This window comes from Hipposideros armiger, unplaced genomic scaffold (genome assembly GCF_001890085.2).
Source record: "Hipposideros armiger isolate ML-2016 unplaced genomic scaffold, ASM189008v1 scaffold_483, whole genome shotgun sequence".
NCBI lineage: Eukaryota > Metazoa > Chordata > Mammalia > Chiroptera > Hipposideridae > Hipposideros > Hipposideros armiger.
The window spans coordinates 375,859-394,841 of NW_017731833.1; the positions used below are offsets into that span (position 1 = coordinate 375,859).

The 18,983-nt window shown below is 50.2% G+C and overlaps 1 protein-coding gene across 1 annotated transcript in view; it reads right to left on the reverse strand.

The window, feature by feature from the left end:
- The window catches only part of ITPR1 (inositol 1,4,5-trisphosphate receptor type 1), a 304,897-nt gene that overhangs the window by 171,962 nt on the left and 113,952 nt on the right, over positions 1 to 18,983 (reverse strand). Inside the window, exons 5-11 of the mRNA XM_019667129.1 lie at positions 18,137 to 18,223; positions 15,708 to 15,866; positions 13,546 to 13,644; positions 12,401 to 12,484; positions 12,147 to 12,293; positions 9,044 to 9,139; positions 3,594 to 3,748 (exon numbers count right to left, since the gene is read on the reverse strand). Of these exons, the coding sequence (XP_019522674.1) occupies positions 3,594 to 3,748; positions 9,044 to 9,139; positions 12,147 to 12,293; positions 12,401 to 12,484; positions 13,546 to 13,644; positions 15,708 to 15,866; positions 18,137 to 18,223 (827 nt within the window). The remainder of the gene's footprint in view (positions 1 to 3,593; positions 3,749 to 9,043; positions 9,140 to 12,146; positions 12,294 to 12,400; positions 12,485 to 13,545; positions 13,645 to 15,707; positions 15,867 to 18,136; positions 18,224 to 18,983) is intronic.

Sequence of the window (18,983 nt, forward strand, 5' to 3'; positions counted from 1 at the left end):
TGTTACAGAAAACTTGAGTTGGAACTTTAAACATTGCGGGGCTGGGGCAGACAGGAGAGCTCAGAAGTCATTTACATGAAGAGGAATTTAGAGCAATGGCGTCAAACCAGGCATATCTCATCAGTAGATCCTCTGCCTTCTCCCTTCCTTCACTGTAACCATCCTGACCATGACAAGTGAGGGCAACCATAGTGACACTTCCTTTCACTAGCATGAATATACATTAAACAACATAAGGACCCTGAGAGATGTGCAATTTTTTTCTTCTGAGTGACTTGGACTCACCTTCTTATTTTCGAAGTATAACCAAGGCTTGGAGCTTAGCCTTTAATTGGATGACTACATTCTATAGAGTTCGACATCCAAATTACATTTAGGCACAAAGGGCGCTGTGTCAATTCATCTGAAAGCCCACTCCCAAGGCTTAACTCAAAAGCCACGCTGCCAAAGGATTGCGGGCAACATTTCAGGGACATTCATATATCTACTCCAGGCTTTTGGATCTTTAAACAAAATTTAGCATAATGTTGAGATGGAGGGAAATGAGTGAAGTGCTGTCCTAACCAAGGACCTTTATGACTCTGCAAGATGAATGCGTAAGAGGTCCGTTCACATCTAGCTCTGAGCTTGGTGGTCAAGGGCAAGAATGGACCAAAATTTACAAAGCTAAGACCCAGTCCAAGATCCTAACTGGTAGTGAACACGTGGCAGGCCATGCCACACTTTTTCCATGGTGAACACAAGGCATCCCCTTGCTAGTGAGTGTAGAATCAGCCTACCTATGAACAACCGCCCACAAGAAAGTTTTCAACAAAGAAAACGTAAGGAATGGAGGGTCTACAGGTGCAGGGCTCTCGAACCAGCCAAAGCTGCTTGGCCAGATGACCTGGAAGCTTAAACTTCCCCTCTGCACAGGATCATGGGGGTTTCCAACCCTTAGGCAACATGGCCCGCTAGTGCCTCACTCTTTACCACGGGACGGCCGTGAGGCATCTTCTGATGGAACCATGTGACATTTTAAATCACAAGGTTCTGTGCTTTGTTGTCCCAAACAAACTAAAACATTTAGCCTATCCTATAAATGTCATTCCCTTGTCTTCTGGAAACCTAAGAAAATTCATTAAATTTCTTCCAGACGAGAGTGCACACCATCTGGAAAATTATTTCAACTGAAATGCCAGTGGGTTCTGCAGACCTGCAGCTACCTGGGCAACAAGCAGGCAGTCAATCTGCTCTACTACACACTGTTAACAAACGATCTCGAAATGGATCAAAGTGTGAAAAGCAAAACTAAAACACTCAGAAGAAAACGTGAGCATAAGACTTTGTGACCTTGCATTAGGCAGTGGGTTACTTCAGTTAAGAAACCAAAAGCATAAGCAATCAAAGAAAACAATAAATAAATTGGACATTGACAAATGAAAAACTTTTGTGCTTCAAGAAAGTAAAAAGACCGTCTACAGAACAGGCGACTGCATTTGTATCTAGAACAAAGAACACTTAAAAGTCAATTGAAAAAAAAAGACAAATAACTGAGTTATGTAAATGGGCAAAAATAATGGGTGAAAGAGCTGACGAGATATTTCTCCAGAGCCGATATACAAATGCAGGAAAAGATGGTAGGCATCATTAGTCAGCAGAGAAATGCAAATCAAAACCACGAGATACCACCTCACATTTAACTAGGATGGCTCAAAAACAAACAATGAGAGAAAGCAAAACAATAAGTTCTGGAGAGAAAAGTAGAGAAACTGGAACCCTCATGTACAGCTGGTGGGGATATAAAATGGTGCCTCCACATTGAACAACCGTCTGGCAGTTAGTTCCTCAAAAGGTTAGACCCCGAGTTACCTGGGACCCAGTCCTTCCACTCCGAGGTACAGACGCAAGAGAAAGAAAACAGATGTCTACACAAACATGCGTCCATGAATGTTCACAGCAGCCCAAGGGTCAAACAGCCCCAACAGCCATCAACTAGTAAGTGGATAAATACAATGTGGTATAACCACATAATGGAGTATTATTCGGCGATTAACAAAATGAAGCACTGACACACGCTACGACATGGATGAGGCTTAAAACCACCAAGTGAAAGGAGCCAGTCACAAAAGACCACGTGTGATTCTGTTAAGTGAAACATCCAAGCGAGGCGCGCAGCAGAGACAGGAAGTAGATGGGTCTGAGGAGGGAGGTGGGGCTTTGAGGAAATGAGAATGACTGTTAACGGGTTACAGTGTTCCCTGTGGGGGGATGAAACTGCTCTAAAATCGATTGTGGTAATGACTGCTCAGCTCTGCTCATCTACTAAAAACCCCTGAAATCAGCACTTTAGTAGGCGCAATGTACAGTATTCGTATAAACTCTCTCTCGCTAAGTCTGTTATTTAAAAGGCACGCCAAGGCAGGGCAAACCTGGAGTGTGCACAGGTGTGCACACAGCTGGGGTTTCCTAGAACATCTCTAGCTTTCCCCAAACTTTCAAGGGGCTCCTGACCCAGCAGAGCGTAACAGCAGCAGTCAGTTTACTGAATGGCAACGGAAGGCCTTGCTGCGTGTAAGGCTCCCCTCTATGTGGACACTGCCCCATGTGTGTCACGCGGGGGGACAGGAACAGCGGCCAGCACAAGAGAAGGCTCTTCTCTGATTCTGACGGCGCCCAAGCTGCAGGTACCAGTTTCACAGCCGGGCTCAGGCTGAGCCGCAATGATACACGTGAATAACGAAATGCGAAGCAATACTGAGAGACGGGGCCGTGTGGACAACCTCCAAACGCAGGTGAGAGCGGCCCAAACCAGCACTCCGGAAGAGTCAGAACTGCCTGAACAAGCCTATTTGTCTGAAACATTTAAGATTTGGGGCTCGGCAATGTGACCTGATGACTTGTGATCAGTGGCTTAAATTCTCTGAGCCTCAGTTTCTAAGAAGGGGCCAGTGATGATACTCACCTGACAGAGGTTGCTGTGAAGATGAAATGACAGGACACGAGTAAAGCACTCAGCATTGTACACGGCACACAGTCAGCACTTAATAAATGTGAGCCACTCTCAGTAACGCTGCTATTTTGTTTGCCAGCGTGAGCTTTGTCCCACCTCTAGTCTGGTTATTCCCGCCCCCACAAAGGCATTCTTATGCAACAAAACTGAGTTAAATTTCATAAAATAATCAAAGAAGATTGGTCTGACTTCCCAATACTTCAAATGAAATTTACTTTGTATTCAGTGAATTTCAAGTACTCCATTTTCTAGAATTTCTTTTCAAGTGTTTACTCAATTGATCAGGCGATTGCTCAAGGTTTAGGAAGAAGGAAGAAAGGAAACTAGAAATATTCAGCGACTTGAGCTTAAGGTTTGGCTTGCTTACCTAAAAACAGCACTTCTTATCCAACCACTGAGAACTTGCAATTGATGAGACCTCCACCCCTGCCCCCACCCCCACCCCACAAAAAAAAACCCAGACGCCCTTTCCAATAGGCAGCCGGAACAAACCCTGTATAAAAACTTCCAGGAAGGCCCTGATGACTTGGGTTCCCAGACGCCCAGCCAGGCCACACACACCAAGCCTGACTCACCTGGGCTGACCTGCCCGGAATCATACCTGGGGACAAGGCTATCACCTCCGCGGAGAGTGGTGGGGTCCAGCTCGAAAATGGAGGAGATGTCGCTGCCTTCGGGGACCGAGACCAGGGAGTACACCATCTTTTCCTGGACGTTGCGCAACCTGCTTCGAGAGGCGTCCTGATCCGGGTCCACCTGAGGAGGAAAGGTCACCGGGTCAAGGACGCTGTGTGCGAGAACCTGCACTCACTAGGGCCACTGCACAGTCCACAGGCCGGGGGAGAAACAGGGGTGTCAGCAGTCGGCGGGAAAGCACCGGTTTCAGGGCAATCACAAGAGTCTCACCGGCCATCCACACCAGAAATAGGTACCCTCCACCTTCTTGTGGTGCGATACAAATGCATAAACGATGGGGTTCCAGTAACAGAGGTCTATGGGAGAAGGCGCTGGGGACAGAGCTCCACAGAGCCGCAGCCAACAGCGGCAGTTGCGGGAGGAGAAGCACTCAGAGAAAGCCCTCCTGCGGATGTGTTATGGGTGGTGACCTACAGCGAAACGGTCTGGCCGTCACAGGCCACCGCTACTCCCCAGGAGGAAACATAAAGCAGCAGCCTGGATCCAAGTGTTGGTGAGCAGTGAATCCCGTGTGGCCAAGGGGAATGAATGTCTGAAAGTCAGACTAGCCCTGGAAAAAACGTTCATCGTTAATCAAGCAGGGCTGCTGCCAACAGGCAGGAAAAGGGGGCTCTCCTGCTGCCTTGGGGGCCTGGCTGGGGCTGCAGGAAAGCTTCCGTGAAGGCTGAAGAATAATGATGAAAGCGTCCCTGAGAAACTAAAGACACAGTCTGGGCGCCAGTGCCCACCTGCCCGAGGCCATCTAAGCAGGTGCCCAGAGCGGTGCCCGCTCCGACCTGTGTCATGAGCTCCCTCCCGGCGCTGGGACTACACAGGCCCATTTTCCATGTTTATCACCCTGCAGGATGACGGCATCCGCCTGTGTCTACCGGGAAAACCACCTTTTCCTTGTCACTAGGCTGTTTCCCTCGGGCTGAGGCACAGCCTCCTTTCCAGATGGGGAGTGGAGAAAGGAAATGAACAGTCAAAGCAGAGCGCACGGGGGAACTGATGTCCAAGGGGCCTGAGGTCGAGGGCTGCGGGCAACAGTCTGCTTTAGCAGTTCCTCTGCAGCCCCGACTGTGTAACAAAGAAAAAAAGGAAAAGAAAAGCTTCTTTTATACCCCAGACCTCTGTCTCCTCTCTCTGCAGCGCCCGCCTCTAAAACCACGTGGCTCTCCCCAGACAACCTCCACTCTTATTCCACGTCCACGAGAGTGAGAATCGCCTGGAGGGCCCACAACATCCCTACAAGCTCAGCTCGGGAGGAAGAACTTGCACAGACTCCTCTTCTAACGGCTGTGACCTGCACAGTGTCCCACACGCCACACTCAAGAGAAACCCTCCCCGAAGCTGGTGGGGCCACGGGGCCACTGCAGGCTGACGATGAAACCTGAGACCTGCAGGAGTCTAGAGAAAAACGAAAACGGCATTAAGGTCACTGTGTCTGGAAACGAGGCTGGCAGACGGCGTCCCCACACCCTGTCGAGTGCAGTCGGCGCTTGCCACCTAGTGGGAGGGGAGGCACATGGGCAAAGGCCATCAGACGGGAGCCAGCCTCGGCGTCTCCGTTTTCTCCCCTTGGCAGGGAGCACGTGGCTCTGGGTGCCTCTGCGTTCAGAAGGACGAGAGCGAGAAAGCTGGGTGGGGGTCGCAGGCAGAGCCCACAGGCCCTGCTGCCGGTCTCGGGAGAGGTGAAGCCGCGAGCAGAGCCGAACAGGGAGGTTTCCTCTCCCAGACAGATGCCCTAGGGCTTCTCCGGCCAAGAGGAGCGTGCTGGGGGCCAGACCCTCCCAATGCGGATACCTGCCCGCACTGCTGGCCTCGTGGTGCAGGGTGTGCCCCCCACAGACCCCTCCTCCACATGAGGGCCACCACCCAAGCCACAGCCAGAGTAGCCGGAGCAACACAGTCAGACCTGCCCCCACGTTGGCACCCCTGCCACCCTGGCACAGAGAAGCATGACAGCGTAGAAAGATGATGGAGCTCCGAGAGGCCCCGAGACATGGTGCGAGTCGGGACCACTCTCTGCTTTCTCGTTTGTCAAACGAAGATCAGGAGACCTTAAGTCATTAAGTCATTTCGGGGAGCTAACGTACAACCCAGATGAACTGGTGACATCAGGGCACTGGCATGCCAATGATCCTGTGCAACTTCTAAACGTGCCACTTACTGAGCACCTACTATGGGCCACTTCATCTGCACCTACTATGGGACATTTCATTTGCACCTACTAGGGGTCACTTCTTCCGCACATCTCACTTTGTCCTTTACAGCAAGAGCACCCACCACGTCTACAGATGAGGGCATGGAGGCTCAGAGAGGGACTGTAGCTTGGCCGGAGTCACACAGCTCATGAGTAGGGGGCGCCCGCTCTTTGAACCCAGTCTGTCTGCTCCCCGCCCTGCTGCTGGTCGCTGTTCTTCCTCCTGCACTAAGAATACCGGCCTTTTCCTCACACACCGACCACTTCACACTCGCTCCCTAGAGCGCAAGGTTCACTCAAACATCAGCTCTCACTGCAAGACGTCACGGCTCTTCTTCAGAGTGACCTCAGAGGGGACACTTACTCTGTCACCTCAGAAGGCAGCAGTAAGACCATGGATGCACGTCACACAAACGCAATTCTTTCTCTCACAATAAAGAAGGTGCAAGGATGACAACTGCCTTAGGAAAAACAACGCCCTGGCCCATCCACATCCAGGAGTGCTGAGCACAACAAACCCTCTGCGGAGACGCATCAAGACCGCCTCGCTCATGGGCAGAAAGAGGGACCAGGTGTTTTCTACCTCCCATTAACTGTGTCAGGTCAGCTTTCAAATGGGCTCCAGAAGTAAGGGTGAGGAGGACAAAGGAAGAACAGAACCCCCGGGAAAGGGGAGATGAACTCCCCCAAGCCAGCCCAGGAACTAACGGTGGGCGCCCTCCGCTAGAACCCTCTGCGCTTCTTCCAAAGCTAACAAAACTCGAAGACACGTGACACGGGAGTCACACTGTCCAAAGACAGTGGCGTTCTCTACTCTCTCTACTCCATTCCCTTGGTGAATGTGCCCACCACATTCAAGTCCCTCCAATTCTTTCAAAATTTTAGGGAAAAAAGAGAGAAAAATACCTTCAATACCATCTACCATAGCCACCCCTGAGATGATCCCACGGACACACAATGTCAAACAGAACGGCAACTGAGATTTTTTTTTTTTTTTGTGCTCCTAGAGAAGCGCTCCATGGGAACGGCCTTGTTCATGCATGTCATTTCCATGTAGCGCAACCTCTGCCCTCTTCACCCCACCACTGCGCACACCTGAACCCCCAGGTGCCTCCAGCACTAATTGGCCATAAAGGCCTCCAAAGGAAGATCCAGTCAGCGTTACAATTCCAAACCACATTATGAACTCTACCTCTGACTTTGCTGAGAGCAAGGGCAGATGGTTAGACAATGGAGTGTCCAATCAGATGTCCGGTGCCCCGCGCCTCCTGTGCTAACGCCACAGTCTAAATGACACCATCCCTCACACGCTCCTTCCTTGAAAATTCTGAATGAGTCACAGGTTGAGGTCAACAGCCACAGGACACTCGTTTGTAAAAGGCCGGCTTCTACAGGGGCCATGGCTGTCTCCAGCCTAGGATAGGCGAAGAGACACTGCGAACTTCTGCAACTCAGAGGTGGGACCCCTTGACTAAACACACAGAAGGAGCGTCATGACTGACAGGCTCTTGAACCAATCAGGACACAGGAGATATGACTGCCCTCAGGGGAAGCACAGAAAACCCCCTTCTAAGGCAGCCGAAAGCCTTCCCGTCCCCAGCACTCAGTGATCACAGAGAGTTTCTTACGTGGGGTTCAGGACATTTGGTGTCACCCTACGAGATGAAGACCAGAGGTTCCTGTCCATACTTACTGAGGGCTGAAACTCCAGGCACTCTTCCTCAAAGTCAGGGTCTACCTGATGGAAAAGAATCATTAGGAAATTAAATCCATTGCTTTCTCAAGGGCGCGGCCCCACCTGCAGGAGACGTCAAGGCCTGCGAGCATCTCTGAACAGCTAAGAACTCGTCCCTTCCCTGTGCTCACGAAACCAGCATGCCACAATGACGACACGTGCCACATGAGTACAACACACACGGGACAATCTCCCAGTCACCAAGAGACGGCTCGCAAGTGTAGACAGAGGAACACGATGAAGTCACCAGCAGAGCAACAGTTAAAAGCCTGAGGTACATGAAAGATCAGTACCCCGTCATTGATAATCCTGCTTATTTTTAGTTAGAAATAAAAAATTTGTGCCTCTGACAAGAGCTACAGTCGTCTCAGCACGCAGCCGACAGCACGACCACCACTGGTCTTTGGCAAACCACGGAGCCAACATTCCTCACAGCTGGTTCGCTAGGTCCCCTCTGGCTCCACTTTAAATTTCAGCTTAGCTTTGCTCTTCGGTTCTTGCATATTTCGAACTCATCAGTTCATGTAAGTGTCAGGCTTCCCGGGGTCAGCTTGCAGGAGCAGTGCTGTCACCCACGCGTCACCTTGAAAATCTCTGAGCAGTCTCACCAGTGGCACCAGACAACAGGAGTGTCATCTGATGTCTGAGGAGAATCTGATGTAAATACGCATCGTATCCCAATGGATCAGAGTAAAACTCAACATCTGTCGCATGGTAGGGTGGCTCCTTAATTTGACACAAAATCTCAAAGATACTCCCTCCCCCGCCCCCGCCCTTCATCACCGAGTCTTGCCTGTCCTCAGAAACCCTTAGCAGGCATTCAGGGTGAAGTTCATTCCTTTGACTTTTGATAGTCCTACCAGTAAATGATTAGACTTGGTCTACTCCACGGGTGCTCTGAGAGCCATCACGCTGCGGAACGTTGTCTCGTGCTGTGTGTGCCGTCACGCTGCCGGCTTTCACACCGCGTTTCCTGACAGCTAAGTGTCAGCCATTCTTGTTAGGAGCAGGGTTGGTAGGTAAGATGTGGGGAGAGCAGCGTGCACGAGCGAAACTAGGATAATCCTAAAACCCAGATCAGCGATCTTTTCTTCTTGAAGACCCAGTGTTTCAGCAACTTTCAAGTACACAATACAGTATTATTAACTACAGTCGCCCCACCGTGCATCCCACCTCCGGGCAGCATCACTTTCTAACTGATGGTCTCCCCACATCTTGATGGAGATCCCTGTGAGGTACGAAAATGTGATAACCACTGTTACCTTTTCCTGCCTATCAGCAGGGAAAGGAGGCAGAAGGAAACAGAAAAGCAGAAGGACAAGCGAGGTGACTGGGCATCACCCTACGCCTCTAACTACCCGATGGTTACAGGTGAGGGAGGCAAAAGGAACGCGTCCGCCTCGAAAGGGGGAAACTCGGGCAGGTTGCTACTCACCTCTGCTGCTAAGTAATGCCCTGTAGCGAGATGCTTGAAACGAAAAAGGCTGTTCCAGTATCCGGCTCCTCCCCGGCACGGGTCATGCTGGACGACCTGCAAGGGGAGGGACGAACGGTCAACAGGAGTGGAGAAGTGTCAGCCCACAGCAGGGCAGCTCCGAATCTGAGACATCGCCCAGAAGCCAAAGTTCAGGAGGGAGACTGACTAGCTGGAAAAAAAATCGGTATCTTCCAACAAACCCACTGCGAGCGTCACGTGTAATGCCAGAGCTTAAACATACGGAAGTGCTAAGTTTCTCCAAAGAAGAAAGTCTCCCAGTTAACATGAAATTATGGTAGTGAAACACTCCACCATTTTCAGATTGTTTGCCTTAATCATCCCGAAGCAGAATTTAAGATTCTGAGTTCCATCCACAAGAGGCATGAAATTTAAAACATGCTTCATGGGAAACTGTGAAAGCCCTCCACACGTGGAACTGCCGTGCTGAAAAACACACACAGGCCTGTGCTGTGCAACCTGGAAGCCTGGACCGATTCACCATCAAAACAAACGTCACTTCAGCTCTGGTCGTGACTCCATACCTGGCACTGGTTGTTGGTGCTGGAAGCAATTGGACATTACACCAAAAACTGCACTTGCCACAGACAACAAGAAAATTGGGTAAAATACATGAAGTGCCTCTCAGCTGTTGGACAATGGGCTGTGCACAGTGTGATCTCTGAGAGAAGGAAACGAGGTGACATCTGCTGTGACTACTGCAGCTTTCTCCTAAAGGTCCTCTTGGGATGGGCAGCATGGGGAAGGGGGAACCAAGCAGGGGACTCTGGTGTCAGAGGACATCCCAGAATTTAGGGAGATGCAAGTGGCTGGAATGGTGGGGGCAGAACACAGAGCTACCCAGACAAAAAGCTCCAGAAATCTATACAAAGGTCTGCTTGACGCTTTGGCTGGATACCAAGCTGCAGGTGTGTAAGGCGAGACCCCACAAATGAAGAACAAGGGGAAGCTGTGAGTGCAGCATTCCCAGAGCTCACGCAGGGCTGGCCGGTGCCCAGTTCTGATGAGCCAGCGGAGAGACTCCATCACACACCTGGGCATTCAGTAGAGATGCCAGAAGGGTCACACCTTAGTCACAGGACGCACCCAGCCCTGAAAGAAGACTACAATACAGCTGACCTAGCGAAGCTTTGAAACGGGCCTCCAAATGATCAAACAGATTCACAAGTAACTCTACTGTCTGACAAAACAAAATGCAATACTCTTTAAGGGAAGGCCACAGAATCCAGGCACTCTACAAAGTAGCACATACTGTCTGTCTAGAATTCTATATCCTGCAAAAATACCCTTCACAATGTTCAGCATGTAGCCATAAAGCAATGGAGAGGCAAGCAGCAGGAGAACGTGACCCATCCAATCAGTGCCCTGTCAGGCAGCATTCAATGATCCGGCATGTCTGTGTGGGGGCAGGAAAAATATTTGAGAAATAATGACTCCAAGTTCTTCAATTTTGATATATACCCACAGATTCAAGAAACTCAGTGAACTCAAAGTAGGATATACACATGCGTGTGCATACAAACATCATCATAATTAGGTTAATGCAAAGCAGAAATCAGAAGACCTTAAAAGCAGCTATGAAAAAGAAGACACTACATGTAGGTACAAAGGTGACAACCGCTGAATTCACATCAAAGCAGCAATGCACACAAGATGACAATGGATGAACATCTTTCAAGCACAGAGAAGAAACTGTCTACCCAGGATTCTATAGCCAACAAAAATATCCTTCACACATGAAGGCCACATGGAGAAATTAGGACCTTAACACACCACATTTGGGAACAGAAACTAACCTTGAGTTACCATATGACCCACAATTCCACTCCCAAGGACACTGAAAACATGTCCTCTCACAAAAACTTGTACATGAATGGTCATCATTCAGAAAAGCCCCCAAGTGGAAACAACCCAAATGGCATTGAATGACAAAACACGGTCTCCCCATATATGGGGAATATTATTTGGCAATGAAAAATGAAGTACTGACACATGGGGCCATATGGATGAACCTGGAAAACCTCAGGCCAGGTGAAAGAAGTCAGATCTGAAGGACCACGTGGGAAATGTCCAGCAGAGGAAATCTATGCAGACGGGAAGATGCGTGGTTACCGGGCGGAGCGGGTAGGAAGGTTGGAGGAGAAATGAGGTGAGGCTGCTATGGGGACAGGGTTTCTTCTACAGCGACGAAAAAAAAAGTTTTAAAATCAACTGTGGTGACGGCTGCACAACTCTGGACCTACTAAAAGTCACTGAATTGTACACTTTGAATTGTGTGGCATATGAACTGTATCACAATAAAGCTACTATTTTAAAAAAGAAAAATAATTTTAAAAAGGAAAATAAACAGATTTTTTAAAAAAAAAAACAAAGGCAAAATTAAAGATAGTCACACACAAACAGAAAGATCCTTTCCCAGGCGCTGGTCCCCAAAACCAGTTTGTCTCTCTCCCCACGCGGAGCCTCTGCTCTCCACCCAAGTGGTCACTGACTTCGATCCCGAGGCCGCCTCACATTTCCGAGTCCACGCCACCATCTCACGTGAAGGGGCTGACCCTGTGCGCCTCCTCCTTCCCAAGTACAGATGGTCCTGTAAGTGCCAGCTCAGGCGCTTCCGCCCCCAGGCAGCCTTCCTGCATCGCTCACCCCACCTGAAGTGCTCCCTCCACCAGCCACATCTACACAGCCCGGACAGCAGGCCGGCCTCTCGTCACCTTACCACCTAGCTCTCTGAGTGGGTGTCGTGTCATCCTATCCCCAGGGTGCGAGTCCCTTTGCACCATGTTGGGTGGGCACGTGGTTACATACTGTGTCAGATACATGAACAAGGGAGAGAAAAACAGAAGGGAGAGGTGATTAGGTGGCCTGGAGACAGAAATTTCCAGTTTCGGTTGTGAGTTTGCTTCCCAAGGAGATGCTGCGTCCTCCACAGGCGCACCCAGCACCCTTCTGACGCGGCGTGATGCCGCCCCACGGCACAAGGCGGGTGGCTGGGATTTACTGCCATCAGCCCACGAGGCCCGCCTCCCCACCACGGCCTTACCTCCACCTCCCACAGGGCTTTGGAGCTGGTGGCAGACGTGGCCGACTGGCGGCCCGTGGTTCTCAGGAAGACGTGCTGCTTCTTCCTGTGCTCGTCACACGTGAGAAACTTCTCCTGCTCAGCGTGGAACAGCCTCACCACGTCGCCCTAGGAGTCAACACACGGAGCAATCAAGGAAAGTGGAGTTTAAAAGAGAACTGAGCTGCTGCTGGGAAGGGCCGCGCGCCACCCGGCCCACCAGGCACCCAGCTCACCCCCTTCAATATGTCATCTTTGTTATCACTCCACTTCATGAAAAGCACGATTTTCCAGCTTGTATTGCAGTTGACAGAATTGACCTGGAAAGCAAAGGACAGTTTTTTATTGTTTCACATCCCCCTCATAACAATTGTGTCTTCTAGCCCCCAAACCCTAACTGAGACCGACAGCCTGAAGATCACAGGGCCTGCAAATTCAACTGGCCTGTCAGAGGCCCGTGGTGGGAAAAGGGTCCTGTGGCCCAATCCCTGTGCGTGCGCCAGCTGACGACAGGAAGCAAGCTTCCTGCCCTCTGGAACGACCGCTTCCTTTTTCTCCGAGTCTCTTGTTCTGTAGCTGGAAAGTAACAGCCAAAGTACTTGTAAAATGGGATGGACTACAGAGGTGAGAAAGCGTCCAGCGTGTACATTCGGAAATGCTAACGGCACGCACAGCAGTGCCGCTGTCCGGACACTGAGTCTCTGCCAGGCCCTGCCTGGGCTAAGGGCTGACGCCCATGAGCACATCTAGTCCTCGGCGACACCCTGAGACGAGGAATGACCGTCACGCCCATTTTAGAGACAGGAGCCCTGATGCACGGAACCAGCCCCCAGTCAGAGCTCAGGAACGGCAGGATGGGATTTGCAGCCACGTCTATCGGACTCCAGAGCCTGTGTCCTCAACCATTAGACAAGGATTGATGTCACCGTCAAGTTACTGTCCTTGCGCCCTCTATCTGCCACTTTAGAGGCTAAGCAGATGTGTTGCCAAAAGCAAGGTGTCACTCTCTCAGGGCTGCTGACGGCTGGCCTGGTGTCCCCTTCTTAGCAATTAGCAAAAGACACTCTTTTTAGGGAGATAGTTAGAAAAAGGTGCCCCTTTGGCCAGAAAAATTCTGTAAGGGGGTCTTCTCTGGCTTAAATTAGAAAACAACCTCCCCCTCCCCCAATGAGCTAAGGCTCATAAACTGCGCCCTGCGGCAACAATCTCAGCTTTGTGCAAACTCAGGCGGCAGCACTGACTGGGGCCTCGGTTTCCTGATATGCAGGATGGGCACATGACCATACGTCACTGCTGAAGTCCCTGTCACACACACATGCCCGCCCCAAGGCCTGTGCCTGCAGCCTCTGCTCACCTGCAGGCCGTAACTCGGCCCCCTTACCTCATTGCAGCCTGGGTTGTCTACCAGCTGGTGGCTGCTGGCGTGCAGGGGCTGACCAGCATTGACGGGGTTCAGGACAACCTTGTCACCTATGACCACCTGGAAAGGAAAGGACCAAAACAGGTCAGATGTCCCTGGTGGAAGGCAGCTGGGCATCCTCAGACCACCCCCTGGCGTGTGCCCGGCCAGCACAGCCGGACACTTAGCCGTGCAGGCCATCTTGTGGCATCCAGCAATTCCTGGCCAACCCCTGAGAAATGGCAAGACCAGCATAGGACGTCACTGTCACCTGCCAATGTCCCCCATTTCATGTTAACAGAGAAATGTAAATAAGCTGAACTCAGTTTTAGGAGCAGATTACTATCTGCAGGAAGTTTTATCTCTGCAGGGACAGAGCCATGATTTTATACACCTACAGCCATGACTTCTGTGCTGTTTTGAGTGCAAGCCACGATAAGCAGCACGTTTTCTGTTATGACCCAGTCAGGCACGCTTAGGTGCACGTGTATCCTATGTCTGTGTGTACAGAGATAGCTATACGCGTCTGCAACAAAGTTACCCCACACCAACCCTTATCCTCATTACGTTAAATACAGCCTGATGCTTTCTGTTCTACTCCACTTTCAAAAATGACAGTCACGGGCCCCTAAATTGATCCCATGGCCCACGAATAGATGAACACCTGTCATTTAAAAAACTCTCTTCTACAAGAATGCCTATTCAGTCCATCTTACCTTCTCCACTAAGGCACCGCTAAACAGGTAAGTTTACAGGGCAGGAAAGCTCAGGCCGTGCTGAAAATGAAACTCAAAACCCAAGCACCCTTGTCTTTCATTATGGAGATGGGGGAAGGGAGATGGAAATAATGGCTTCCTAAGGTGTTAAGTTCATCTATTCGCAGTTTGATACATTGGGGTAGGGGGGTGGCATATACAATTACATTTTCTCTAACTGCAATGAATATAAGTACGTCCAAAAATCTAGTGCTTTTGGTGGAGTCTCAGCTTTACTGGACTTGTCCTTCTCTTCTCAGTAGAGGGTCAGTGTTTGCTGCACACCCACCGACTGGGATGGGCTGGGCTGCTGCTGGATACGTCTAGCATATTGTATCACCCCCCACACACACACACACACACAGAGGGTGCCAAAAAAATGTATATGCGTTTTAAGAAGGAAAATTGTATTCAATTGCAATAATATATACCGATAACAGAAGATGAATACAAGTCACGTTTGACTTCTGCAATTACAAGAGGTGCTCCAAGTGATTGCCATCAGCGTCCAGACACTTCTGATGACGGCGAACTACTGCTTGAGCAACGCTGACCAAAGTGTCCACTTGTATACATTTTTTTGGCACCCCTGGTATTTCAAGTTGCCCAAAGCTTGTAAACTTAAATGGCAATACTGAAAAATGGCAAAACCCAGTTTTATGTGAGGCTAGTTGAGCATTTTGACAAGATTTCCTGCTGTTGAAGACATATATTTCTTTTTAGTGAAAAACAACTATTTTGGAGTCTTAATAAGGTCAGAAGTATGGCTGATAGTATTTAAACAGCGTTGAGAATGTAACGACTTACGAATGTCCCTAGCAGGTATCGGCACTGCTCCAAGTCACACCAAGAAGGTTTTCTGTGACTTCGATCCTAACGACCTCTCAGGAGAGGGGCCAGCTCAGGACCGAAGCAGTCTCTGAGCAGGATGCAGGGCCTGCAGGCTGACGGGCGAGGAGATAAGTGACCGTAACCCGACAGGGCTCTGTCCTTCCCTGCCACGTCCACTGGTCTCCCATCGTCCTTCTTTACTAACTTAATTTCCAAATGAGAGAGGCATTTGTATTCCACGGACGATCTAGGGTGACAGGGGCCCTCTCCAAGACATTAATATAGGGCAGCTGTTTTCATGGTAAAGTTACTGAGGTAACGAGCTATTCATACAATTTTTTCAGGAGCCGGAAGGAAAAACATAGCTACTTGGATTTAGGTCACACTTCTCTCCCAATTTCCCTGTTTCCCAAACACTGGTTTCCATAGCAACTCCCTGCTTCTCCTCATCCAGGATATGCCTCTGGCTCCAACTTTAAAATTCTCCTCGTGGTCACTGATGCGCAGCTCTGGGTGGGGGCTGGCAGGGAGCCGTCCCCCGGCCGTGGGTGCACTCACGCTGTCTCCGATGGACCGCAGCTTGTAGAACGGCTGTATGTAAAACCAGGACCCTTCATTCCCGGCCTCGTCCAAGGTCACTCTCATGGCGTTCTTCTCCAGCAGAGCCGGAAGCCTCTTATTCACAGTTAGGTATTTATTACTTTTCAAGTGCAGGAGCTGAAAAGCCACCAAGAGAATTAGGGGAGTGTGAGCAAGCCTTTGAATCTCCACCACTTCTCTCTCAGTCCTATAAAATATGTATCAAACATTCCTCCCTCCACTGAGCTGGCCGTGAAGCCAAAGAACCACAGGCACGCCTAAGGCAGGGCGTGGTTACAAAAGAAGGAAGCGCCAAGGCAGCAGAAGTGGAGGGAAGCAGAAGATTTTCTTTTTTTCCCGGCACGGCCTGGGATAAGGCGGGAGGAAGGTGCTCAGGCCGAGGGCACCACCGGCGCTCTGCCATCTGCCGCTGGGAAGGAGCCCGACACCCTGCACAGAAGCTGGCGCCGAGGGACTGCGGACTCAACAACCCTGACAAGTGGGGAGCTGAGGAAGGACACTTTTGAGCGCAAGAAACAGTTCAATTGAATGGGGGACCTTGTGAGGGGGCAGTCATTTCATTTGGAAGAACATGGCTGCAATGGATTTCCATCTTGAATTTCTAAGCACGTTATTCTTAATTCCTGGGTAATTATTACATGAAGGGGATGGAAAAACCAAAGATCGAGATGGAAAACCACTTGTGTCATGGTAGGTCTAGACCAGCAAGCATTCCTGACTCAACAGGCTACAAGAGAAGACGGAAGGGAAGATGGAAAACTGGCCGAAACTGGGGAGATGGTGAGGCCAGCACGTGGCTCCACTGCCAACCGCCAACATCCCCCCTTTCATGTTAACAGCCAGAGTTTCTCAAACAGTCCTAGTCGGTCCACAAATCTTCTCTCAGGGTCGATGGGGGTGGAGGAGTAACCTGTCTGACTTGCGAGCCCCTGACATCCCCTGGGCATGAGAGACACACACCTGTCGAGGTGCTGGGCTCAGCTGGTTTATAAACCCACATTACCTGGAGGTGGAACCCAAGCTCCAGGTTTGGGAGGAGTAATAACAAGTAATATTAGCAAGTATGTGTTCAGAGCTCACTCTGGGACAGGTGCTCCTCAACCCCCCACCCCCCCGCCCCGGGAAGCAGATACTACTAGTATTCTCATTTTACTAGTGAGTAAATTGAGGTATGGCAAGATTTCTTGCCCAAAACCTCATCGTCAGCAAGTTGCAAAATCTGAACTGGAATGCATGTAAGAGTTTATGTTCTGGGCCCCTAGGCCCTCTTCCGTCTTCAGTTCAAGCCACACTCCCCTGTCTAACTCAGGCGTCTTGCTCTCGGAGTTCCATGGCACTGGCCTGGCCCAGTAATGAAGCTGACACTGAACCTGGAGCCCACCTGGCCCCTTGTGTCCATTCTCAACTGGCTAGAACCTGCAAGGGAGGACGAGAGGCACTGGCAGGACCTAATCTTCAAACAGATTCTGGAAGCTGCTTGCGCCGTGTCCGAAGGCCTGAGGGTAATAATCCAGTTAGACATACAAGGCTGCTTTCCCCAATCTGGCAATTCTGGTTGTCTCATATTCCTGATGAGCCCTGCTCGGTAGCTGACAGGAATAAAAATGGGGAGGGATTCACTTGTAATTAGTGAAGTTTACATTTACATTAGTCAAGTAAGCAAAATCTTTCAAAAAGGGAAAACGTGAAGCCAGATAATGAAACGGGTCGGGTCCTCAAAAGCTGGGAACTACTTCGGCCCTTTGTGCTGGGCCCAAACCACCTGGAAACCGCGCAAATCGAGAGCGGCCATATTTGGCTCTGGACTTCCTCGCACACTGTTTTCTGTGAGGACGGACCCAGGTGGGTTTTCGGGGCAAACGCCGCCGTCACTGTTTCCTAGGTTGTGTTTTATCCCCGAGTCGAACTTAAAGGTGCAAGAGATTAACATGGAAACCTCGCCGCCCGTGAGACCCAACATCAGATACTCCAGCCGAAGGCACAGCATGGCTCCTACTCCCTCTGGCGGCCCGTTCTTGACCAAGGGAGCAAAGTTACAGAGAAGCCAATTTCCACCGAATACTAAGAGCTTTCAAGCAACACGAGTTACGCCAAACGGCAACAGCCAGACTCCTTTTCAGGCGGGAAGCTTCCTATTTACAGCATTTGGACAGATCTTAAGTTATCAGCTGCAGTGGAGAGAGGTATTTGAATTCTGACCCCTGAGAAAGGACCACCTAGAAGCCCGAGTCCAGCCCACGTGAGAAGAGCCACTAGACCTGGACAGACGCGCTGTCTCCATGGAGTCCTGCCGACAGGCTGGCCCCAACCCCGTCTCCTGCGTGTGGTTCCCGGTTTTGCCCCCCGTGATGCTCCAATGCCAGGAAGGGCCCGCGGCCCTGACCTACCTGGATCACGTTGCCATACTGGATGACGGTCCCCAGCAGTTTCCTGTTTTCTGTCTCATTCTGCTTCTTCTCCAAGTCCGCAGCGTGCTGTGCGGGCAGAAAGAAGGCTGGTCACGAAGCGGGAACAAGGGGTTACAGTTCCCTGCGGCGATGCAGGGCCAATGTGGCCGGTCCGTACAAGAACCCCAGGAAGAAGCCAAGAGCTGAGTGCCCCAAGGCTAAGCGGAGGGAGCCCCTAGGGGCCCAAGAATCCAACCCACCCTGCCCCTTGCTTTCTTGGTTTTAAAATGCTTTTTTTTTTTTCTTGAAGGAATTCATGGACATATCAGTTTAGGGTAAGACTAAGTCAAAAGCTTATGTATTTTTAAAGAAAATAGGGTAGGGGCGGAAGGGAATTTGTAAAAGTTCTCTTTTAATGCTTTGGCATAAAATAACTCTGAATTTAAATGGCGGTTTGGGTGGTTTCTGCTTTTGTGACCTGGCATGTTACTGAGCAGCTGTGCACGTCAGTTTCCTCTTTTGTCACAAGAGGGTGCAGACAGTACCCACACCTCAGGAGTCACAGAGCACAGCACATGTCACTGTAGCACTGATGGAGAGTTACTCTCGTTGGACCTTAATTATCATTTATTTCATTTTCATAGTTTTCCTTTGTGGAGAAGGTCATTGTCCCAATTTTAAAAAAGAAGAAACAGGCTCAGAGATATTAAGAAGTCAACGTTGCATAGCTGGTTGGATGATGGGTACAAAAGGGCTTTGTTATAACTGTTTTCTCTACTTCTGTGTATATTTGAAATTTTGCTTAACAATGTCCCTTTTCAAACGTCACACACCTATTAAGCAAACC